This window comes from Camelus dromedarius, chromosome 6, assembly GCF_036321535.1.
Source record: "Camelus dromedarius isolate mCamDro1 chromosome 6, mCamDro1.pat, whole genome shotgun sequence".
Lineage (NCBI taxonomy): Eukaryota > Metazoa > Chordata > Mammalia > Artiodactyla > Camelidae > Camelus > Camelus dromedarius.
In genome coordinates, this window is record NC_087441.1 from 39,061,234 (window position 1) to 39,086,413 (window position 25,180).

The window sequence follows — 25,180 nt, forward strand, 5'->3', positions numbered from 1 at the left end:
AGAAGGATCCTCTATAGAAGTAGATTTTTCAGCGTCTTAGATTGTATTTGTTAAAATAAGAAGGTGTGGTTTATCTCTAAGTTTTGTCAGATACTAAATGTTGTTAGTATTGCATCCTGGTATCAGAAATATCACTGGTATACCTTTTGTCATTGATTTTTCAAATACATGCCAGGTCTGAGCAATATGGTCACATGAGGGTCATATCTTCAGAAACACTCTGAGCTGCTTAATACCTATTATATACTTCTGCTGGAAAATTATCTGAATTTCTTATTTTTTAGTATATCTTTACCAAAATTATCTTTGAACTTGTAATCACAGCAGACTTTTGAGGCTATCTGAGCAAAATAACTAAATTCATGAAAACATAAGTTTATTGAATCGTACATACATACATACACAAATGAATAATAAAGATTAAGATGGGTAAAATGCAATTGCTAAACTTTTGAAGAGTCTTTAAACTCACATATATTAAACTTTCCTAACAACTGAAGTTAACCGGTTTGGGTCCTAAGAAGCAATCCTGCCACTGGTTAAAAATGGTAAGACTTAAAGAAACATCCAACACTGTGTGAGAAGCCATGACTTCTCCATTCTTCAGTTGGCATAAACTCATATGTCAATAAAACCTAAGGTTAATTTGAATGATGAAAAATACCATAATTGCCATTGTACTCTTTTATTTTCTGAAATTCCTTCAAAGGTGTCTGCAACCCATCAAATAAACCAGATGTATTGGATTTGGAATACTTGCCCATGATATATTCCTCCTTAATCCAATGTTTGAAAAAGACTGATTTTGAAAAGTAAAGTTAGAAAACTTTAACTTTTTCTTGATGTTACTTAGGTTTATCTATCCTCTATTAAATTCTAAAATATACCCATAAAAACATGTTGGTTCAGTCTTTTAAGCATTTAAGAACATACAGCCTGAAGAGGTCCAAATTTATAGGAATAGAATCCACAAACCGTGCAAATGTCTATGACTATGCCAGACTTCTTTTCAAAGCAAAACACTCCATCAGACAAGTTTCACCTTGTTTTTGGTTTTGCTCATCACCACAGAAACAACTTATTTCTAACACATGTAAAGTGGAAGCGATAGAGAACTAAATCTAACTGAATGTCATTTTTTAAAGTAGAGCTTTTCTGGGAAAATAAAAGTGGCAGGCTATTTTTCTAAACAGTTTATAAATCACTTCAAAGCTTTTGTGCTTTGATATTTTTCCTTTTTTTTTTTAAGTTCTGGTTTTTTTTTTTTAAGTTTTTTTGGGGGGTGGGGGGTAATTAGGTTTATTTATTTATTTTTAGAGGAGGTGCTGGGGATTGAACCCAGGACCTTGTGCATGCTAAGCATGCGCTCTACCATTTGAGCTACACCCTCCCCCAAAAGTTTTGTGCCTTGAATGTGATACCTTTGAAAATGTACAACTGGCCATTTCTATAGTCGAAAACTGCCAAACTGCTCCCTCTTGAAGATTCTGTATCTTGTTTCAAAAGAAATGCCAACATGACTCAAAACCCTTGACATGCCAGTGGAGTAACACAGTGCTATCATTGTGAGGACCTGCGTTTCTATCAGCTTTTGCCCGGCATCACTGCTATCACACATCAACAACAGAGTGTTAGAGTCTAAAATGTTCTTATTGGTGAAGAACTGTTTTGACTGTCATCAAGTATTTGAATACTGAGTGTTTCTGGCCCTTGACACTGTCCTATAACTTACGTGGTGTTTACAAGTGAAATAGGAATCATGTTGCTAGTGCTTGGTGAGCTCAAGGATTCCTAAGAGCTCCAAAGAAGTGAGCAAATCAGATAGAAACATGGCATTGTTGATCATACTGATTACCTGTTTTGTGATTATTTTTGCTACTTCCCAGCCTTGCCAGACCCCGGACGACTTCGTGGCTGCCACTTCTCCAGGACATATCATGATTGGAGGTTTGTTTGCCATTCATGAAAAAATGCTGTCCTCAGAAGACCACCCCAGACGACCAGAAATCCAGAAGTGTGTCGGGTGAGTAAAGCCTCAAAGAGCACATTCAGATTTCAAGACTATACCATGAGAGTAGAGTATGTAAATGTTTAATTACATTAATATCTAAATTATCTTAATAAAATTTAAATTCATATATTTTTAGGTTGCCTATGGTCTTATGAGATTCTTCTTTAAAAAAGAGGCATATTGGCACTATGTGTATAATTAACCTCCAAGTACAGAAGCAATGAATGCTTCCCATTAATACATTTATGTGGATTTTGCCTAAAGAGAATAATCCCCGAAGTCATGTGAGAAAACCAACGAGAAGACATGGTAGCCTGTCCACTGCAAGCATACATATTTTTATCTACCACAAATTTATATTTATATTTATATTTCCCACAAATGTGGGTTGTTTTAAACATGAATCTTTATTGAAATTTTTTTAAATAGACTTCATTTAACATTCTTCTCAACACTAACATTTTTGTCAATGCTGTATTTATCTCACTTCTGAAATAATCTAATTCTTTCATAATAAATTAAGACCCTACTTCAACTCAGAGTATTTCTTCTTCCTTCATGAACACTTTACCTTGTGAAAGCTTCACTATGGGAAAGACACTTGGCATGGTCAATTGCAGAAAAGTAAACCTGGATGGAGGATGTTACAGATGGCTTACTTTAAGGAGAGCAGGCTATCTGAATTTTAATTTCAGTTTGGGGCCAAAGTAATTCTGTAGATTTAGGTAAATCATTTGAACTTCTTGAGTTATAGTTTCTGATTTTCTTTTCCGTAAAATAAGGGCCTGGCTAACCCTACAGGACAGGCAAAGAGAATATGAAAATGAATACATGTATATTCACATATGACCGAAGAATTGTGCTATACACCAGAAATTGATACAACACTGTAAACTGACCATACCTCAATTAAAACAAAATGTTGATACAGGACAGGCAGCATGAGCTTCTGTTTCTATGGCAATGTGGGTGACTCTGAAAATATCATATCCCCATGCTTCCTTCTAACTCTCAAATCCTGATTTCTATCTTGATGTTTTTGTATGTAAATGTAATATCCTCTTTTCTCCTCCCTTTTTCTCTTTTTAAATCAAAAAGTATTTAGCATGCCCTCCATGAATGGTTTCAGATAATATGTGCTCTCATGTCACTCTAAGGTTTCTTCCTGGCATCCTCCCCCGAAGGTGGGCACTTTGAATAGGTGTCATCTTACTCACTGATTATCAGGAATACCAGGAAACAACCCAAAATAAAGCACTAAATTGGCATCCAAAGAATGACTGAAGATTTAAGGCCCACAATCATAGGCCAACAAATAACGATGGAAAATGCTAAAAAAAAAAAAAAAAAAAAAAAAAATTGATCTAATAAGCACATTTATTCTGGAAAAAAAAAAAATCACTGAACATCCTTTCACCTTATCATCACCCCTTGATGACAATAGCATTTATTCAACACATGTAAAGTGGAAGCGATAGAGACCTAAATCTAACCGAATGTCATTTTTTAAAGTAGAGCAACGCTTTATTAAATGCCTGCATTACCTAGGCCATACTGTAGGCTCAGGGGACACTAAGGCAAACACTAGAGGTTCAGATTCTCCTGGAGCTGACATGCAGGGGACTCTGGAAACATCACACATTCTAGTTGTCAGACAATTCACCACTTTAACCTTTCTCTCTCCTTTGTCTCTTTCTTTAAATTAAAATCTTAATGTTGACTTGTCAAATTTCACATTTAGATAGTCTGCAATGACCAACAGCATTATTCAAACAGTAGATGATTTACCATAACTCAGTGAATTTAAAAGATATTTGAAAATATCAAAACCCTGACCAACAATATCACTCTTTATTTATTTAAAAAATATTTATTGAATTCTTACTATGTGCTAGGCACTGTTTATAACCTTTTGTATCCAGGGGTGAGCAAAATAAGCTTGAGAGTAAATCAGTAATCAAACAACTCAGTGCTCTGGAATAATCACAAGTCCAGAGGCCAACTGGAGAAACCTGCTAAAGATGGAAATATCTAGCCTCAGAACTAAAATAGTGCAGGTTATCTAGGAGAAAGCTATTGGATTTTTATCCAGAGCTTGTTTATTTATGTAATTCTTAACAGTCTTATTAATCTGGTTTCCAACTACAACTGATTAGCATCGGAAAAGTGAAAAATGAGCTAGTGAGTCTAAAAAAGCAGATACTTGTACAGCAATAAACTGCTGATATCTAGCTACAAAAAGGAACAAAAATCAGATTCATCGTCATACTGTAGAATACTAAACTGAGTATTCAAAATGATCCCCAAATTAATCAGGAAAAGCTTAAATCCTGTCCCATAGATGCCATTTGAGAAACTGTGGGTTCCTATATACTCTTTAGAAAGGTTTCCATCAAAAACTATTTTTAAATAAATAAAGTTTAGATCCTTCAAGACGTAAGCTTCACTGATTCAGGAATTGTCTATTATAAGGCAGGAATGAGAATAAAATGGGATATCATCATATCTGTAGAAGAGTTATGTTTTGATTTCAAAAAACCTTGTTTCTTAACAGCTTTGAAATATCAAATTTTCTCCAAACTCTCGCCATGATTCACAGCATTGAGATGATCAATAATTCAACACTATTAACTGGAGTCAAACTAGGGTATGAAATCTACGACACTTGTACAGACGTCACAGTGGCCATGGCAGCCACTTTGAGGTTCCTCTCTAAATTCAACTGCTCCCGAGAAGTTGTGGAGTTTCAGTGCGACTATTCCAGCTACATGCCAAGGGTTAAGGCTGTCATAGGTGCTGGATACTCAGAAATAACCATGGCTGTCTCCAGGATGTTGAATTTACAGCTCATGCCACAGGTGGGTTTCGCTCTACCTCCATACATTGGTTTTGATTATATTCTTTATTATCAAAGGATCAGGGTAACCTGGGAAACTAGTTAGGGAGATGCTTTTACTTTAACCTCTCTTTCTCTTCAGTCAAAGAAAGGACGCTCCCTATTCTGGACAGTATAGTGGTCAAAGCACTAAGGGAGTAGTCACCCCTCAATCTGTCAGGTCTAGTTTCTGACAGTTTTCAGTTTTCAGTGATTTAGGTAAGACAGAAACCTCTGAGCACCCCAACTGCCTTGCTTCCGAAATAGCGGCCAGGCTCTGTGAAGACAACTGAAGAGGAAGTGAGGGATAAGGGGATATGGAGGTCAAGGAAGACTTCTCAAGGAGCTGGTGTTTAGCCTGAAACTTGAATGAGAAGAGACAGCCAAGGGAAGATGAGCAAGGAGAGGAGGGCATCTAGGCTGAGAAAACAGCAAGTGCAAAGTTGAAATGTCCAAAGAATATCAGAAGGTCAGCGTGGCTAGATCAGTTTGAGCAGAAAGGAGCATAGTAAGAGATGCATTTGCAGAGATGGGCAAGGACTAGGTCATGTAGTATCTTGTAAGCTGTGGTATGGTTTGCATTTTGTTCTGAGTACGATGGGAACTACCTGGAGACCCTGGAACTACTTGGCTTTCTATAATGCAAACCAACAACCAGAAAGTAAGCACAATGGTCTCTGAAAGACCAAAGCAGGTATTAGAGTGCCCTGCACTAAGTTCCTGCACATTACCCAGAGTCAAGCAAGTTCCCTTGGCTTTGATTTTGAGCCAATTTACCTTCATATCACATCACCCTGTAACTCACTAGATCACTATTTTCTAAGCTCAAGGAAGATTAGAAGCCAAAAGTTAGAAGGGAAAAAGGTTTATAGTCAGATTAGCAAGAAATGATCACCTGATAGAGGTGAACAGATAGAAATATATATAATATAATAAATGTGCCTAAGAATTCGAAGTATATATCTTTCTGGAACAAGACTAAACAAGTGCATCTACCCATGAAAGGCTGAGCGCTCTGTTATACTACAGCCTAGTGAAGTTGATAATGAAAGTTCAAGTCCAAAACAAAACAGAAAGAATTATTCTCCCCAATACCTCAGAGATAAGACTTTGGCTCCAAATTTCTGGACCATGTATAAGGCTAGTTAGGTGATAAGAAAAGTGGACTGCTAGTAACAGTGGTTGTTTAATGTAAACACATAATTTCCATGACCGGTAGCACAAAAGGAGACAGGACTCTCCATGGGTAACGCCAATTTTACAGAAGCCCAGGTCTCACGATGGACGTGAGCATGGCAATGTCATGTCACGTACTGGGAAGGGAACTGGTGAATGCCCACCATGTGCTACCATCCATTAGAATTTTCTCTTTCAGTCTTCACAAGAATCTTGTCATTTCATAGGTGAAGAAATGTTAACTAACTTTGCCAAATTTACTGGAGTCAGGATTCTAACAGTTTGTTTGACTCCAAAGCCTATTGTCTTTCCCACATACCATGTAGCTACAGTAAACAGTGAAAAAAAAAGAATTCACTAAGCTAGTGGCATAGTGCAACTGTACCTATGAAAGGTAGGAGTTCTCCCTGGAATAAAACCACCAAAGCTGTAAATTAGGCAAAACTTTGCACACATTAGTCTCCCAAAATGCTGCTGCTCATTTGAGTAGATTAGGAGTCTGGAAACTCCAGCCTGTGGATCAAACATGGCTCTCAAGCTCTTGATCTGTCAGGCCAACAATGACTTCTACATTTTTTAAGAGGTTGTAACAAAAAAAATACAAAAAACAATACATGAAGAGACCATATGTGATCGACAAAACTTAAAATGTTTTGTATCTGGTGCTTTACAGAAAAACATTTGCTGACGCCTGAACAGATGGTTACTTGGATGATTTATTTCACCTAGAATAAAACTCACCAAAGTTATCATTTAGACAAATTTTGAACAAACTAGGTGTCCCCAAATTCATTTTGCTTATTTGACTGGCTGCATTTTTCCCATATTTATCTCTAACTATTTAAATAATATCCACTGAAATGTAAAATAGATATAAATGGATACAGAAGTGTAGAAGGAAATATAAGACAGAGCTTGAACCCTCAAAGGGCTTATAATATATACAGTACAAAATGATTGAAAAGCAATGACTCTAAACAGTTGACAGATACTAAATACCATGATTTAAGCTATTTACAAAGTAATTCATCGAAGAGGAAGGATGAAAAGGACCAGCGAATTTAGAAAAGTTTACGAAATCAAAGAGAGGAACACCTATGGCTAGTCACCTGAGCTCATCAACACTGTAACTAAAAGATTCTGTCAATTTCCAGGTGAGTTATGAATCAACGGCAGAAACCCTAAGTGACAAAATTCGCTTTCCTTCATTTTTACGGACTGTGCCCAGTGACTTCTATCAAACTAAAGCAATGGCCCACCTGATTCAGAAATCTGGATGGAACTGGATTGGCATCATAACCACAGATGATGACTATGGACGATTGGCTCTCAACACTTTTGCAGTTCAGACTGTGACAATTAACGTGTGCATTGCCTTCAAGGAAGTTCTCCCCGCCTTCCTCTCAGATAATACCATTGAAGTCAGGATCAATCAGACACTTGAGAAAATCACAGCAGAAACTCAGGTTAATGTTATTGTGGTATTTCTCAGTCAGTTCCATGTTTTCAATCTCTTCAGTAAAGCCATTGAAAGGAATATAAATAAGATCTGGATTGCTAGCGATAACTGGTCCACAGCCACCAAAATTACTACCATTCCTAATGTTAAAAGGATTGGCAAAGTTGTGGGGTTTACCTTTAGAAGAGGCAACATGTCCTCTTTCCATTCCTTTCTTCAAAATCTGCACATGTCTCCCAGTGACAATAACAAACCCCTGAATGAATACGCCACACTCTTGTCTGCCTGTGCACATGCAAAGGACAGTGATTTGAGTCAATGCATTTCCAACTATTCTTGGGGGACTTGGGCCCACAAGGCTAACAAGGATATAGAAAGGAACTTCTCCCTGAGAAGTGACTTCCTGTGGGATTACACCGAGCCGGGAGTTATTCACAGTATTCAGCTCGCAGTGTTTGCCCTTGGTTATGCCATTCGGGATCTGTGCCAAGCTCGAGACTGTCAGAACCCCGGCGCCTTTCTACCATGGGAGGTACTAGCTCACACATCCAAGAAAATTCCCCCACCATCAGTTCCTTCCTTACTTTAATTTGCAGATATTTATATAAACTGCTCTTGATTGTGTTCCTTTTATAAGTAGATATTTCCAGTGTTTGAACAGCCTGCATTTCTATCATTAGGTCTTTGTTCTTAAGGTTAATAGTTTTCAACTTTACCTTCACCTCCTACTCTGACCCACCAAAGCTGTGTTCTTCAATTTTCCAAGAAAATTCTGTTGATAGTGCTACTTTCCTGTAGTTTATGGATTTGAATCTGATCTTGCAGTTTTTCAAAGCTTCATATGAATTACCTCTTTTAATGTTCTTAACAAACACAAGACCAGGCATGATTAATGATCCCTTTTATTATTGCTAACTATTATGGATAAGGAAACTAAAGCTAAAAGTACCAGAAATATGACTCTAGTCTGGGTCTTCTGACTCCATACTCTTTGCTTTTCGTGGCATCTCTGGTGGTTATAGTACCAAAACCTCTAGTTATGCTCTTACTTATGGCCATTGCTCTAGGACTCCAGTCTTCTTCAAATGAATGTTGCTAGGTCATAACAATTCCTATGATGGCTCAGGTTTAAATGAACCACTAATTGGGTAAAAAAGTTTTTTTCTTTCTTTTCTTTGGTCATTTGTAGAAGCTCAAATTTGAGCTTGATATAACCCTATTTAGTAAAAATTTTCCTTTGTATTTTTTAAATGTCCATAAACAATGCATTTAAAAGCAAACTGCTGCTTTATATGATAAGTTTTACTCATTAGAAACAAAATTCTCAATAATGTGTATTCAAAGCCAAATTTGTCTGTCTTAAGTTTGCAGAATCATGTTCCAAAAATATATTTATTTTAAATTTGTTAGGGGAAAAAAGGTAAAAGGGAATAAGAACCAATTCCTCTTATCACATCAGTGAGTGTCTAGGACAGGCTGTTTCTGCTTTTGTCATTTTTACTTTAAATACCCATGAACATTAGCTCCAAGGTCTGAGGTGATCAGCTTACATTTGGGTGATTCATATGACAGTCACAGGGTATTTTAAGTTGCTTACATTAAAACTAGTTTTCACCTTGTAAATGCAAGGCAAAAAACCTAATGAAGAGGTAAGATTAGAGATTAGCATTTTTATTTTTAATTAAAACTCTCTTTAAATTATATATATATATATATTAAATTATATATATATATAATTATATATATATTATATATATATATGTATATATATATACACACACACACACACATATTTATGTATCTAGTGATTTTTAAGGTGCCTGTGTGTTTGAAAGCATATCCTTTGTAACGTAAAACTTCCATGAGAGATTGGGCAAACAAAACAAAACAAAAACAAAAACAAGCAAACAAAAAAACTATAAGTTAAGTGGACCAACACAATAAAAACACTACATGAAATTTTAAGAATGAGAGATTAAGAAAGAGTAATGAAGACAAAACAGACAATCAGAGGCAGATGGAGTACAGGGGAGGAGCTATAAAGAGACTCACAAGGAAAGAGAAATACAAATAGCAACAGCTATTTATCCACTAGTGACCTGGGAAACTATTTTAAATCAGGAATAAGTCTCAAACATTCTGAGGAAAAATCCTGAGAAAGTATAATCGAAGCAGAGTCTCCTAAAGTGTTTTATTTAAACACTAGAAGCCTGGGGTCATTCTTTATTCCCCTGGGAGCATGGTTATCTAGAAACAAACAGAAACAGACTGGAAAGGAGGCATCGAGGAGAGCCTTGCTCCTTTGATCACAAGTGAGTGAGCCACGTCTGTGCCAGATCCAACAGGAGAGATAATGCAAACAATTGTCTTTTTATGAAGAACTCTCCATAGATGTTAAATTGAAAAGATCAGCAGCATTTAGGGTTACTAGTCAAAGACATATTCCTAAAAATAATGTTGTCCCCTGGCAAAATTCACTATTATTTAAATAATACTTTCTGAATGATTTTAGATTCAAATACCTTTAAAGGAGTTCATTTTCCCCAATATTTGAGGATAATCCTTGCTTTGGCTCCACATTTGGTGGTACTTGTGAGCAGTGTTCAGGGACAGCACAGTCATACTTGTTTTACTTTAACAAATTGTTTTCTGTTCCTCAGATGTGTGTGAGGATACACCTCCTTGCTGTGAATAGTGATTTTGGTTTTCTTTTTAGTTTTCCTTTACTTTGGACGATATACAAGTTAGTGAGTCATAAATGTGGGATAAGAGAATGTATAGTAGTCAAACTACTCTTCTGTCTCAATGTTCTAGCCATTGTGTTGAGTGCTGAAAATATTATGGAGAACAAGACAATTCTCGCCCTAAAGGAGTCATGTGTCTGGTGGGGTATACAATTAAATAATTAAGGAGCTGATTACAGTGCAGAACAATGCATTACAATGTTTTCTATAAATACAAGACAGTAGAGAAGCATGTAATTGAGGCAAATAATCCAATATTAGAAATTCAGAGAACATTCTCCAAAGATCATGACATTTCTGGTAAATATGATAGATGGGTAGGAGTTAGGCAGGACAGAAATACTCCAGCAAAGTCACAGAAGAGAAAGAAAGTATGGCACCTTCAGGGATCAGAACACAGTGCCATAGAACTGTATTCTTTTGTGGAAATTATAGGGAAATAAGAGTGGAGGGTTAATGAAGCATCCATCACTAAGGCCTTGTCGATCAGAGCATCTCAAACGTTGACAGACAGTTAAATTACCTGGGAATCTTATCATGCTGATGCTAACTCAGTAGTTCCAGTGTGGGGAACCCGAAAGTCTGCACTTCTAACAATAGGTGATGCAGGCAGTGCTGGTACAGAGACCATCCTTTCAATAGAAAGTCTACAAGCTATGTTTAAAGGTTTGGACTTGAGAGAGCAAAGGGGAGCCAATTAAAGCTATTTTTAGACAGAAGAGTGACATGACCTGCTTTCCATTGTAGAAACAGCATCCCCACTGCAATATGCATTGATTAGAGGAACACAAGACTAAGCAGAGAAAAACTAATTTGGTGATTCAGGCATACAATAAGGATGCCTTATACTACAGGTGTAAGTACAGGTAGTAAGGGTGTGACAGTGAGGATGGAGGGGCATATACACAGACGTGGAAGAGGAAAGATGAAGAGCACTTGGAGGTAGACTGAATGTAAAGGATGACAGAAAGAAGCAAAGGTGTGGCAAATGATTCTAAATCTGGGCAACTTATACCATTTGTTGAGGTGAAAACAGAAAAGTGAAGGTCTGATGGGGTAAGAAATATTAGGCATTACATTATGGAGATGCTGAATTTGAGTGACTTATGAGACATTCAGTGTAGTGATCAGATATTAGTCCGGAAATCAGAAGAGACAAGGGCCAAGAAGGGAGTACCTTGGAGTGATGAGGAAAATAATAACTAATAGTTTTAAGGGCTACCGTACTAGGCACTGACATCTCTAATCTTTAAATATTATGGTAGGTCCACAGGTCGTGTTCATTACATTTCATCCTACAGAAGTGGCAAGAGGAAGTGTTACTGGTGACTGAGACTCGCAGCAGTTTAGAGATGGAGAGGACCTCAGCAGAAGGGTCTGGCCTGTTGTCACCTGTATAGTTAGCAGTGACACTGCCCCAGCCTTAGTCCAGTATGCTTTCTGCCACATTGTGGAAAGCTTCACAAAAGAAAAAGACATGGGTTGGGTACCAGACAGAGGTGCAAGCCTGCTTCCTCTGCTGTTCTCTAACTGACTCACTTAGATTTCTCTTTTCACAAGCTCACTTGCTGGGAGCAACCGGGCAGCTGGGGAAACAGAAAACAGCATCAACCACAACAGCTTAACTAGAGTGGCCTCCTGGCCTGGAGTTCTCAAGAAAAGACCATGACCATACAGAGGTGAATTATATCATCATGGCAACACAAATCCTACTCTCTAAATTTGGTAGGGTCAATTTATAGTGATTTTCAGAGTCTCCGTGAAAAATAAATAAATAAATTGATGGAAAAAGCCTTTAATGGCTTAAGAACTACAGCATTAATGTTTAAAATTTACCTTAATCCAGAGCAAATGTTTGATAGAATATTCAACAAGGAATGAGTGCAATGTTTTGTTTGCCTCCACCCCCTTTCTTCTAAGAACAAACATAGAGCTGTGCTAGTTTTTTTTTTTTTTTTTACATCATACAATGTTATCATTATTTACAGACTGGATAGGTGTCAGAAATTTACCCTGTAAAATCTAATTAAATGCAGGAAAAAACTGGTGGAAATTATAGTTCAAACAAAAGAGGATATGCTCCCTAAAGAGCTGAGTTACCAGGGCTTACATGCGTATACTGCTTAAGGAAGGAACAGAAGAAAAATCAACACACAGGGAGAGGTGGGAACATTGAAGGCAGGGCCTCAGATAGTCTATTTTTGTTCTTCATATTTTTTCTTCTAGGCAATTGCTGGAATAAGGTTTTGTTGGTTAATTTCACCATGCTAGCTCTGATATCCTTCTTCTTTAAAGTAATACTAATTAATTTACATTAATTAAAAGAACTAAGAAATCTGTGGGGATATATAATAAAATCAATACACATGCTTAGAGATTTTGCTAAAGTGATATTTGATCATTGACGTGACTATTGTAGCTAATATATTTACTTAAAATACAACTTGATTTTCTTATACTCCATTTGCCAAAAAAAAAGAAAACAAACACTGGAGGAAAGAAACATTCATAAAAAGACTGAGAAGGAATAGAACAAGAATAATTCTATTCAAATAGAACAATTCCTGCCTTGCTCCACAGAATTTTGCACCCAACAAAAGACACATAAGTATCTTACACTTAGATGCATGGGCCCAAAGTGTTCAGAAGAGGGTATTAACTTAGCCATGATTACATATCAAGTTAATGGTATGTAATCCTAGTCCAGTATTTTTTCTCTGCAGCACAAGCTCAATGTGGCTGCCTCATTTATCAGTAAAACGTTTCCTGTCCGAGCTGTGTTGTCTTTATCTAGGAAAAGATGCTATGGAGTAAAAGGATATCACAGATTTGAGTATTAGCAAGTAATATATGAGTGTCAGACATTATTAGTTGATAGACTCAAAGTATTTTCGTTTATTTGCACAACATCCCTGTTAGCTAATAACAGGTATTAAAAGATACTAATCTGAATTTTATTTACCCTGAACCTGTGCCAGATACTGGGCTAAACTGTTTACATGTATAATTACATTTAAACCTTGCAATAATCCTATAAGGTAGGGACTTACCTCAGCTGAGGCCTAGAAAGAAATTGTAACTGTCAAGATCATACCACGAGACCAAGAAAACAAATTTATGGTAAACTGTGGTGGGAAGGGATAAATTGGGAGTTTGAGATTTGCCGATATTAACTACTATACATAAAATAGGTAAACAACAAGTTTTTTCTGTATAGCAACAGGAAACTATACTCAATATCTTGTACTAACCTATAATGAAAAAGAATATGAAAACAAATATATATAGTATATTTATGACTGAAACATTATGCTGTACACCAGAAGTTGACACATCATTGTAAACTGACTATACCTCCAAAAAAATGAAAAAGATCATACCACTAATGAAATATGGAACTAGAATGAGAGCCCAGGTATCTGCCCCAGAAAACCCATTCTGAAATTCACAACTTGAAAAAAAAAAAGATGCCTGGATTTCAATTATATATGCTGAGAAGCTGCCTCCATAAACATTAACCTGCTTTCTCAAATTCACAGAGCAAGACTTTGGCAGAAATGAGGCTAGAATTCTCAAATTGTTGCCTGGTAGTTAAGAACCAACGCAACTAGTTTACCACACTCATTGATTCAGATTCTTCTTAATTTTTAACTGATATTCCTTGTAAGGCAGTGTTATAATTGGGATAATGGATACACTTATAATATTTCTATTAGTGCTTGTTTCTGGTTTTTTTTAATAGTTACTTGATGTACTGAAAAATGTGACATTCACTGATGGCGGGGATTCATTTCATTTTGATGCCTATGGAGATTTGAATACTGGATATGATGTTGTGCTCTGGAAGGAGATCAACGGTCACATGACAATTACCAAGATTGCGCAATATGACCTGAAGAATGAGCTCTTCATTAACACAGACCACCAATCAAAAAATGAGCTCAGGAATCTTAAGGTAACTTTGTTGGTAGCTGCTTTGTAGCATTCAAATCAATTGGTACTACAACTGCAAAAGTCCTTGACCCCACCAGGACCTCCAGTGATCCTACTGCTTGTTCTCTGTCCCCAACATCCCTCCTTAAGTTCCACGGTCAACTTCTATATCACTCCCTGGTACACACTCTCAAGTCCCTTGTCCATCTCTCTCTCTCCATCATATTCACTGGACCAAAGTATAATCCTGCTTAACTTGATACTCTCTGACTAATCAATGTAGCCCCCATGTAGCCAAACTTGGTAAAAACAAACAAACAAAAAAAGAAAAAAAAAAAGAAAAAAGCCCCTCACCTACCTTATTGACTGTTCTCACTATAAATTCATGACCTCTAACTTCCAGCCAGCCCTTAATGTTGCTGGGCAATCAGACTCTTACCCTAGTCCATTAATTTGTCCACTTTCCTAGATTTTTTTTTTTTAATCTTCTTTTCTCTCCTTTGACACCAACACATCTTCCCCAACTTCACTTTCAGTTGATCCTGCTTCCTCTTTCACTAACAAAACTGAAACTATCCAAAGGGAACTCCAGTGTTCCACCACACCTGTACCCACACCCCTGCTTTCCATCTGACACTGTGGATAAACTGTCTATGCTCCTCACCAAGGTCAGCTCCTCCAATTGACCTCTGAGTCCCAATCCCTTCTACTTACTCAAGAGTATTTCTCTGGCAACTCTCCACTCTCTTCTGCACCCTGAAGTGTTCCACATTATCTAAATGGAGATACAAATATGCTGTTATTACTCTCATCTTAAAAAAAAGAACCCCATTGATCCCCCACTTCCTCCTCCATATACTGCCCCTTCCTCTGTTTCTCTTTATTGTAAAACTCTGAAAAAGTTGAGTATAATCACTGGCCTCAATTTCTTTCCTCCCATAATATTTTTGGAACTCTTTTCAATCCATCAAAATTCTTTCTCTCTAGTTCACCAATGTTAATAAATACAAACGTAATCTTACTTCACTTATTGGCTAATTATTCTACCCTCTGTGAAATGCTTTCTTTATTTGCTTCCACAATAGCACATTGCTTTGGTTTTCTTTGTCTCTAGCCACGAGTTCTCAATCTCCTTTGCTGTTTCTCTGGGCCCAGAGCTGACAACTGCTTCTCTTTTTTTTTCAAATTACAAATTCTTTTTTATTTTTACAAATACATAAATATTTTCATATTCTTTTCCACTATAGCTTATTATAAGAAATTGAATATAGTTCCCTGTGCTGTATAGTAGGTCCTTGTTGTTTATCTGTTTTATACATAGTAGTATGTATCTGTTAATCCCCAACTCCTAATTTATCCCTCCCCCTTCCACTTTGGTAACCATAGTTTGTTTTCTAAGTCCACGAGTCTATTCTTGGTTTAAATAAAATTTGTATCATTTTTAGATTCCAAATTTAATGGTACTATATGATATTTGCCTTTCTCTGTCTTACTTTACTTAATATGATCATCTCCAGGTTCATCCATGTTGCTGCAAATGGTATGATTTCATTCTTTTTATGTCTGGGTAATATTCCATTATATATATCTCACGTCTTCTTTATTCATTCATCTGTCCGTGGACATTTAAGTTATTTCCATGTCTTGGCTCTTGTAAATCATGCTGCTATGAACATTAGGGTGTGTGTGTTTTTTCAAATTATAGCTGTCTCTGGATAGATGCACAGGAGTGGGATTGCTGGATCATATGGTAACTCTATTTTTGTTTTTTTAAGAAACCTCCATACTGTCCTCCATAGTGGCTGCACTAATTTACATTCTCACCAACAGTGCAGGGGGGTTCCTTTTTTGCCACACCCTCTCTAGCATTTATTATTTGTAGACTTTTAAACGATAGCCATTCTGGCTGATGTGAGGTACTACCTCATTGTAGCTTTAATTTGCATTTCTCTAATAATTAGTGATATTGAGAACTGTTCTCTTTTTTTGTCTGCACTTTTCCTTAGTGATCTCATCTAGGCATTTAAATAATGTCATTATTTAATGACAGAAGGCAGATGACTTTCAGATTTTTATTCTCTTAATTTCAACTCAAGAAAATATGCAACTGCCTAACTGACACCTCTACCTGGGTGTCAAATAGTCATTTTAACTGATTATCTTCAAGACTCAGCTCCAGAGCCTACCCTCATCTCAATGGATGGCAACTCCCTTCTCCCAGCTGCTCATGGAAAAACCTGCTGGGATCCTTGTCACTTCCCTTCATATCCAATCTAAGTTTTACTTTCAAAATGGGTCCAGGAGCTGACACTTTTCGTCTTCCACTTTGTTGCTACTGCCCCACTTCAAACTACACTCAGCGCTCAACCAGATTAAGATAGTAGGTTTCTAACTGCTCTCTGCTTCCATTCTTACCCCTTTCAGTCTGTTCTTAAAACCAAAGCTAGAGTAAAATATTATACTCTGCTTATAACCCTCCCTACACATTTCTCTCAGGGTAAAAGCCCAAGTCTTTAAAACCTTACATTATCTGCCACCAGCACCTTCCCAACCTCTTCTCCTGCTACTTTCCCCTAACTCTCAGCCTTTCCTATAAGCCCAAAGCCTTTCTCCATCTTTCATACATGTCTTCCCTTCTCTGAGCTCAAGGCCTTTTACCTGCTATTTCCTTTGCCTGTAATAATCTTTTCTGATGTCCACATGGTGCACTTTCTCACTTCCTTTCTGTCTTTCCTAAAATGTCACCATCTCAGGGAGGCCTTCCCTGGTCACTTTATTTAAAATTGCAATGTCAACCTACTACTTCTTATATACTCTCCTGTTGTTATTTTTCTCCTTAGCATGTATCACTATGTAGCATTCTGTACATTTAGCTGATTTTTACTTTGTCTACTGTTAGTCTTGTCAACTAGAACTGGAGGCCTATGAGAGCACGGAATCTTGTATTTCATTCCTTACTGTGGCTCCACTAATTGCAACAGTGCCCAGCTCAGAATAGGCACTCAAAATATATGTGTTGCATGAAAGAATAAATATAGTAATGCTTTAAGCCACTATCTTATTCTAATTTTCCCAGTCATAAATTTCAGTAAAACAAGATACTTTTTCCTTAAAACACAGAAATGTAGCCTTCTGTGTTCTTAAAACTTTTATCATCATCTTCGTTATCATCACCACCATCCTCACAGCTACCTTATGAACCCAACACTGCTAAACACTGTTAATTCACGCTGGATCTTTTAAAACATGCCTTGATTCATTTCCTTATTCAATACAGAGAGGATTCTCTATTATAATTTCTGCAAGAAAAACTGTTTCTAATCATTACTAAGACATCTTCAGACTTCATAGGGGAGACACTCACGACGGGGAGATGATAGGATGACAGAGAACTGAGTGGGGCTTTTAGGGACTAAACGGAAGGTGCTGACCACCCCGGAAAGGAACAAGGCTTCCTTTCTGAACCATTAATATTTCAAGGAAGTAGTAGAAAGCAGCAATATCTGAGATCAATTATGTCAGATTTTAAGATTCACTTAATATGCAGGCTAGTTGGGGTCCGGCATTTCTGTATGTCATTAAAACTCACAGTCCAAAATATCAAATAATCTTAAATCTTGATATCCCCTAATTACTAACAGCAGACTTGATTTCTTTGCTGTCTCTTATGTGGGGAAAGAGAAGAAACTGTGCTGCTAGAAAGTTTTCACCTCTATCCCCTTAAAGATGTCCAGCTTTAACTCATAGTTAATTCATTTTGTGTCTTCTGAGTACCCTTCAGCAGTGTGGGTACTTCAGCTTTAAAGTTTTCCCTGGGGAATCCACAAGGCAGATATCCTTGCCTGCTGAAAACCCAGATCAGCAATAGCTGTGGTGAGAAGAAAGCCAGTGCTTGTGAATTACAGGGCTCCGCATCTCAGTCAGATCATTTTCTTCTCCCAGAGAAAAAGATTAGTTAGTGTATCATTTTGACTATGTTCCAGGCTTAGGAATAGCTGTTAAGAGATCCTAGAGAAAGCCTCATTTATCCATTCTGCTTTGGCTTCACAAGGGTAATGGGAGACAATAGCTTTTGTCTCACAGGACATGCCATGAGAAAAGGATTATGAATGGAAAAAATAACACAGCTGAAATGCAAAGAATGATTAGCTATACTGTAAACAGAGGGCTCCATAAAAGTAGAACGCTATGTGTGATTCACACTGTGATACACGGAATTGCAACCTAAATTCTCAGGATGACTTACATCTTATTTACACATCTAAGGTTGTTTTAAACAAATACTTTAGTGGCTTTAAATTCAAATTTTTCCATTGTTTCGCTTTTTAAGATTAGACTGGACATGCTCCTTGGACAGCATGATTACTAACCTTCTAAAATATAAAAGTTGAATGTTTTACTATTTTCTTATATAGCTGAACTCTTTATACAGCACAGGAATGGAAATTGCCAAAGCAACATTTCCTTCTTTAGTCCCATATTACGTACTTCTGCCTCTGCTGGGGAACTCATTTCCTTTATAACTTACAAAAGTTATTAATGTGACAAGAATTGTGTTATTCCTAAACAGTTTCACTATCTGAAATATTTTCTGTTTTTTAAACTTGTTGACATTCCTCTTACACTACAGGAAAAAAAGACCAAAATACTATTTAGTAAATAAATCTTGAAATTAAGTCAAAGTTAGTTAGGATACATCCTTTTTAAAAATCTACTTGGTATTTCTTTTCACTTTTCAGCAAATTCGATCTAAATGCTCTACGGAATGCAGTCCTGGGCAAATGAAGAAAACCACAAAAAGTCAACATATCTGCTGCTATGAATGTGTGAACTGTCCTGAAAACCACTATAGTAATCAGACAGGTAATTACATTCACTACAAACATGAACAGTAACATACCTGAACCATTTCTCTTAGGCTGATTTTGTTTTTTACATGAATCTTATTTTGGTTTATTTTTTCATTTGAAAAATAAAAACTGTCTTATGCTTCTGCTAAATTAAATTCCAGTGAAATTTCATTTTACCTTGGAATTTTCTCTATTATATCAGCAGATGCACAACCAATGCTAACTAAAAAGTGTAAAAGTAATTTCACTTCCAAGGGAAGATGGCATCCCTTCACCTGGACTTCCTCTCCAGCTCCTCTTAAAACAGTGCAAGTTCTCTGTCAGTTTTTGTCCATGTATCCCCTCCACAGACATGCTTGACTTTTCAACTGGGGCATGATAACTATAAATAGATAAGTGCTGAATTAACTAACCTGAGTATGATGAAAATCCAGAGGTGCCCAGAGGTGTGCACACCCTGGAGATCTTGCTATTCCTACAAAGAGTCCAATGATGCCCTAAAAAAAAAAAGAAGAAGAAGAAGCTTTTGTGAGACAAGGAGATGAACTATTGACAGAGATGAGACACCACTAACTGATTGTTTGCCAAACTCGTTTTTAACAATTTTATGAGATCAGAGCAGAATACACAAAGAGCAAGCGTGAGGTCAGCAGTCTTCAGAGCCCTAAGAGAAGCTCTCAGCTCTTCCTGGAGTTAAGCCTACTTTAAAAGCATCATATTCCCTGGTTTACTGAAGCATTCCTACTCATCTGTACAAGCTGAGAACCCCGGAGCCAGAACAGTCCCCAAATGCTGATTATTTTTTCTTCTTGGCTCCACGGAGAGAAGTATCCCAGTGTAAAGATCCCAACATTCATGTTCTATCGTTGTCTCACAAAAATGCCACGTATCTCCACCTGAAATGGGTCATGTTGTGTAATTAAGTAATTAGGGGGTAGGGGGAGATCTTCCAGGCAGCATGGTATCTAGCAACTGTCTGCCAAGTGGGATAAATAAAAACACCAAGAGAGTATGTGGCATTTATTTATCATAAAGAGGTACAAGAGTCTTTCAAGATGAAACGTGGGTTGCATTTTTGATAACCAGGACAAGTTGCTTCCAAGAACCAGTGTGGAAGACTGAGCACAACTCTGGAGGAAAAGCAAGGATGTAGGGTGACCTGAAAGGACATCATCTCTCATTCTTCTCCACGTCTCCGGCACACAGCTCTTGTACGTAGACAGGGCCCATAAACGTTCCCTGAGTGAATGAAATGGCAGGCACTAGCAATGGCTAAAGGGAGGACAAAGAAGAATGGATGTTTGTAAGGAAACAGAGTTTGGAAAGAGGCGGAGGTGGGAAATGTGATGGAGACTATAGACAGAAAAACAGTCTGAATTTGAGCTTCATGAAGAAAACACAGGCACTGTGGCGTGCCATCAGACGGATGCCCAGAGAGAGGCTTTTTGGAAGTAGCTGGGACCCCATCTTTAGGGGGAGGGAATGGGTAACAAACACAACCACTTTCTCAGAGACTCTACTCTGACATCAACTGTTCACGCCACCCTGCAGTAAGAATCAGCATAAATCATCTTCAAGCTTATCACTGCCTGAGAGGCTCAATTTTACTAACCTGGGGGAAAAAAATAAACTTCATTTCTTCAGCAACTGTCATTGATTACAATCTTGTTACCTCATTTTTAGAGAGCTTTTTGGGTAATCCATTCATATTGTCTCCACTTTTAAAAGAACAGCAGCCTTATTTACAACAGCAGCTCCCCCCATACTGAGTGTCTACTGTGTGCAATGCTCCATGCAACACATTTTAGATTTATTATCTCACCGAATGCAGAACCCCAGTGAGGCAGAGTCTTTTTTAAGAAAGAAAGTTGGAAATAGGCTAGGAAATTTCAATTAGCTTGTTCAAAATTAGAGGAATCATTAAGTGATCAAGGAAGGGCTTGAGATATGTCTGGTCCCAAAGCCCTAACTGACAGAGTCCCTGAAATAGCAAGTTCCTAAGACACTAGCATCTATCTTGAGTATGTTAATTTCCTAAAGACTCACAGCCCAGATGGCTTTTTCTCTTTCTCTTTTTTTCCTCTTCCCTTCTTCCTCTTCCCTCACCATTACCTTCTTCTTTGAGTTCTGCGCAAGCGTTATTTTAATAAGTACTGATGTGCCAATGATCTATATCCATTTTCCAGTCAGAACTATTAGCAAGGAGTCTCATTTGTAGCATTGTGGACAATCACCTGGTTTAAGTGTTTGCAATGTAACTGAATCTCCTCTGTCTTTTAGATGCGGATTACTGCCTTTTATGTAACAACGAAACTCACTGGGCCCCAATAAGGAGCACAAGGTGCTTTGAAAAGGAAGTGGAGTATCTCAACTGGAATGACTCCTTGGCTATCCTGCTCCTGGCCCTCTCTCTATTGGGAATCTTGTTCGTTCTGGCCATTGGCATAATATTTACAAGAAACTTGAACACACCAGTTGTGAAATCGTCTGGGGGATTGATAGTCTGCTACATAATCCTTTTCTGTCATTTCCTGAACTTTACCAGCACAGGTTTTTTCATTGGAGAACCACAGAACTTCACATGTAAAACCAGGCAGACGCTGTTTGGCGTGAGCTTTACTCTCTGTATCTCCTGCATTTTGACAAAGTCCCTGAAAATTCTGCTAGCCTTCAGCTTTGATCCCAAGTTGCAGAACTTCCTGAGGTGCCTCTACAAGCCCATCCCCATCATCTTCATTTGCACGGGCATCCAGGTTGCCATTTGCACACTCTGGCTAATCTTTGCAGCACCTGTTGTGGAAGAGAATGTCTCCTTGCCCAGAGTCATTATCCTGGAATGTGAGGAGGGATCAGTCCTTGCATTTGGCACCATGCTGGGCTATACTGCCATCCTGGCCTTCATTTGCTTCATATTTGCCTTCAAAGGCAGGAAATTGCCTGAGAATTACAATGAAGCTAAATTCATAACATTTGGAATGCTCATCTACTTCATAGCTTGGATCACATTCATCCCGGTCTATGCTACCACATTTGGCAAATACTTGCCAGCTGTGGAGATTATTGTGATTTTAATATCTAACTATGGGATCCTATGTTGCACATTCTTCCCCAAGTGCTATGTTATTCTCTGTAAGCAAGAGACTAACACAAAATCGGCCTTTCTCAAGATAATTTACAGTTATTCTTCCCACAGCGCCAGTAGCCTCACCATCAGTCATGTTTCACTGGACTCGGCGAACAGCAATGTCACAGCAACCCACCGCAGCTCGGGCGGCGAGTCTGCAGCCAGGCAGAAAAGCAACAATCTCCAGGCACAAGCATTTGCACACACGTGCAAGGAAAATCCTCCATGGGTATCGAAAGCTTTGCCTCGAAAAAGATTTTCAAGTATATGAGTGAGTCCTTAAGAGATGGTACATTCCTGAACAAAATGTTTCCAGGGTCTTTGCATTTAAGACGTGCATTTACTTTCTGAGCAAATACATCCTCTGCATTTAGTCACTTACTATTACTACCTTCAGCAAATTTTGGCTAACATCCCCTCTGTTCCACCACCTGTTTAACAGAGAAAATCACCCTCAACCTGGAACTCTTTTCACTGCTTACAGCCTCCATCTGCTTCTGTCTTTACCTCCAACCTCTGAGGCACACAGTTAAAGGTATCGCTTCTATCCAAAGTTGGCCCATGAGGCATCATCCTTTTTCCATCCTCTGCCACCTCCTCTCAGACCTCCCTGCACGGGTCTCCTTCTCTCTTGAGCATCTTTACCTTCCCACCTCATCTGCTCAGTTCAGTTGAACAAGTGGTTGAGCAGGTACCCCGTGCTAGGGGATATCCTAAATACAAAGGTACCAGAAGGATCGAGGCATCATTTCCGACTTTAAGGAGCTCAAAATCCAGGCGAAGACAGTCACGTAGAGACATCTTCAGTTCAGTGTGGGGAAGCCTATGGTTGTGATTATGCGTTGTATGCACTGTAACAGTAGAGTGCAGCAGTAGTAGCCACCGTGGGGTTGACGGGAGAGTTTCAAAGAAGGTTAAATGAAGACTATGATGTTTAGGTGCAGTCTTGAGTAAAGAGTTACAGCTAATCAAAGAAAGTACAGAAAGCTGTTCCAGATATAGGAAAAAGCAGGAGCAGCAGCAGAAAGTGTGTCAAGAGGGTGTGTTCCAGGAAGGACAGTCACTTTGGTATTACCAGAGAGAAGTCCTCTTTCATATGCAACAATTAGATAATGAATGAGTGCCACAGATTGGAGTTCTTCTGTGAGAAGCTTAGGTCTTTATCTTGTGGGTAGAAGCTGACCATCAAAGCATCTGGTAGAAAGATGACAGATTCAAAGTCCTATTTTAGGAAGATCACTCTGATACGGGATGGAGGATGGGGTCTAGTTAAGAGAGAATTAAGATCTATATCAGGGAACAGAAATAAATATATATATATATATATATATATGTAATATATATGCACCCAAGCTATATAGGAGGCAGTAATTTATTTTAAAGAAGTTGGTGAAGGATAAGGTGTGGACTTCTAGTTTGGTTTACTGAAGAGTGGCACGGAATACAGGATAAAGACTGGTTTAGAATAGAAGAAGGAATACTAAATTTGAGGTGCCTTGAATAATTCCAAGATGTGTCAAGCATTCATATGGGTATTAAGACTAAGCTCAGAGGCTCAGTCAGGACTGGTTATAAGGACCTGAATGCATGTTCACATCACTCCTATCCTTAAAAAGCAAATAAACATACAAAATATGATTGTCTCCAATCCTGACATTCATTCTCTTTAACTACCACTCTTTCTCCCTCCTGAATGCTTGAAGGAATAGTGTCATGACGGACTTGTGACCCACCGGTTCTGAGACCACTGAAATCTGGCTTCTAGATACACCAGTCTGAAAAAACAGTTCACAGATAAACTACCTGAGGGTTTTTATCTGTCCAAATTTAATGGTCATTTTTAAGCATTCATCTCCTTTGACTCTTAATGAGATTTGTGCTGTAATTCCTTCCTTGTGGAATTCTCCTTCCTCACTCTCTGCATGATTTTTAAAGCCTTCGATTATTCTTCAACTGGATGAAAAGGCTCTTTAGGTTCTGCTCTGACATCCCTGACCATTCAGTTTTGGTCTCTACTGCTTGCAAGTCTTCCTCTACCTAACTCTTAAACGTGGGTATTCCCCAGAGTCCCATCCTGGATCTGAACCTCTTTTCTCTCAACACACTCTCTCGATATAGTATTATCCATCTGCGTGTCTTAACTCTGAACCAGACAACTACCAAAACCACATCCAGGTCATTCTCTAACTAACCTACCTATTTGTTCCTCCAATACTTCAAAGGCAACATGCCTAAAATTTAATCCATTATCTCCTTCTCCTAACCCCCCCCCCCCCACACTGCCCATTTCTCAGCGTGCTGCGCCACCACTGGTCTAGTCGGAACCTGGGAGTTGTCCTATTCATCCTTAACTCCACTCTCTGCTTCACCCTTCTACACCCTTCATCATCTGTCTTTTATTTTCTAATTCCTGCATTTTCTCAAAACTTTGCCAAGATCTTTAACCCTGTCCTTACTTCCTTAATCTAGGTCTTCATCATTTTTTCATAGATTATAGCTTTATTTTCAAATTGGACCCTGGTGTCTCAAGGTTTTATTCTAAACATAGAAAAGATCTCACTAAACCTGCCACTCACTTCCTCTAGATACATTTCTATGGTAAAAATTTCTTTCTGTTACTCAGTTGTTTTAAAACCTTATCCTGATGCTCAGGCTCTTCAAGTCCAGCACGAACATCTACCCATTCCCGCCTGGTGCGTTACCCTTGAGAGATGGCCAACTGCTGGAGACTGTACGCACAGTTCAGAGCCTGACCCTCTCACTGCCTGGATGTCCTTTCCACCCCTTGTCCTCCTAGCTGGTCCCCCAGACCCAATTTAAGCATCTCCCCTTGTACCAAGCCTCCTGTCTGCCTCCGTCACAAGACCAGCTACACTTTATTGCATTTACTTGTTTTTATTCTAATTTATTCTACTAACATTTATCAAGTATGTACTATGTATCAGGCATAATTCTACACATGGGGAATATAAAAATGATGAAAGACAAGTTCTCTCCTCGAAAGGAGT

General features: G+C 38.1%; 1 protein-coding gene and 1 long non-coding RNA gene across 2 annotated transcripts in view; one reads left to right on the forward strand and one right to left on the reverse strand.

The window, feature by feature from the left end:
* The window catches only part of LOC116154392 (uncharacterized), a 52,664-nt gene that overhangs the window by 16,170 nt on the left and 11,314 nt on the right, over positions 1 to 25,180 (reverse strand). Inside the window, exons 3-4 of the long non-coding RNA XR_004138278.2 lie at positions 19,462 to 19,545; positions 14,913 to 14,973 (exon numbers count right to left, since the gene is read on the reverse strand). This is a non-coding gene — a long non-coding RNA (uncharacterized LOC116154392). The remainder of the gene's footprint in view (positions 1 to 14,912; positions 14,974 to 19,461; positions 19,546 to 25,180) is intronic.
* GPRC6A (G protein-coupled receptor class C group 6 member A) lies at positions 1,190 to 23,808 on the forward strand. Its single transcript, XM_010979152.3, has 6 exons — positions 1,190 to 2,023; positions 4,566 to 4,869; positions 7,217 to 8,053; positions 14,008 to 14,220; positions 18,938 to 19,061; positions 21,329 to 23,808. Exons 1-6 carry the CDS (start codon positions 1,830 to 1,832, stop codon positions 22,441 to 22,443), a joined length of 2,787 nt encoding a protein of 928 aa, XP_010977454.1. The 5' UTR covers positions 1,190 to 1,829; the 3' UTR covers positions 22,444 to 23,808.

What these genes read in the sequence shown, in the direction of transcription:
- GPRC6A (XM_010979152.3), top strand. Translation starts at nt 1,830, where the DNA reads ATGGCATTGTTGATCATACTGATTACCTGTTTTGTGATTATTTTTGCT. An exon ending in GCGCCTTTCTACCATGGGAG is followed by an intron (nt 8,054 to 14,007) that starts GTACTAGCTCAC and finishes TTTTTTTAATAG; the next exon opens with TTACTTGATGTACTGAAAAA. An exon ending in ATGAGCTCAGGAATCTTAAG is followed by an intron (nt 14,221 to 18,937) that starts GTAACTTTGTTG and finishes TTCACTTTTCAG; the next exon opens with CAAATTCGATCTAAATGCTC.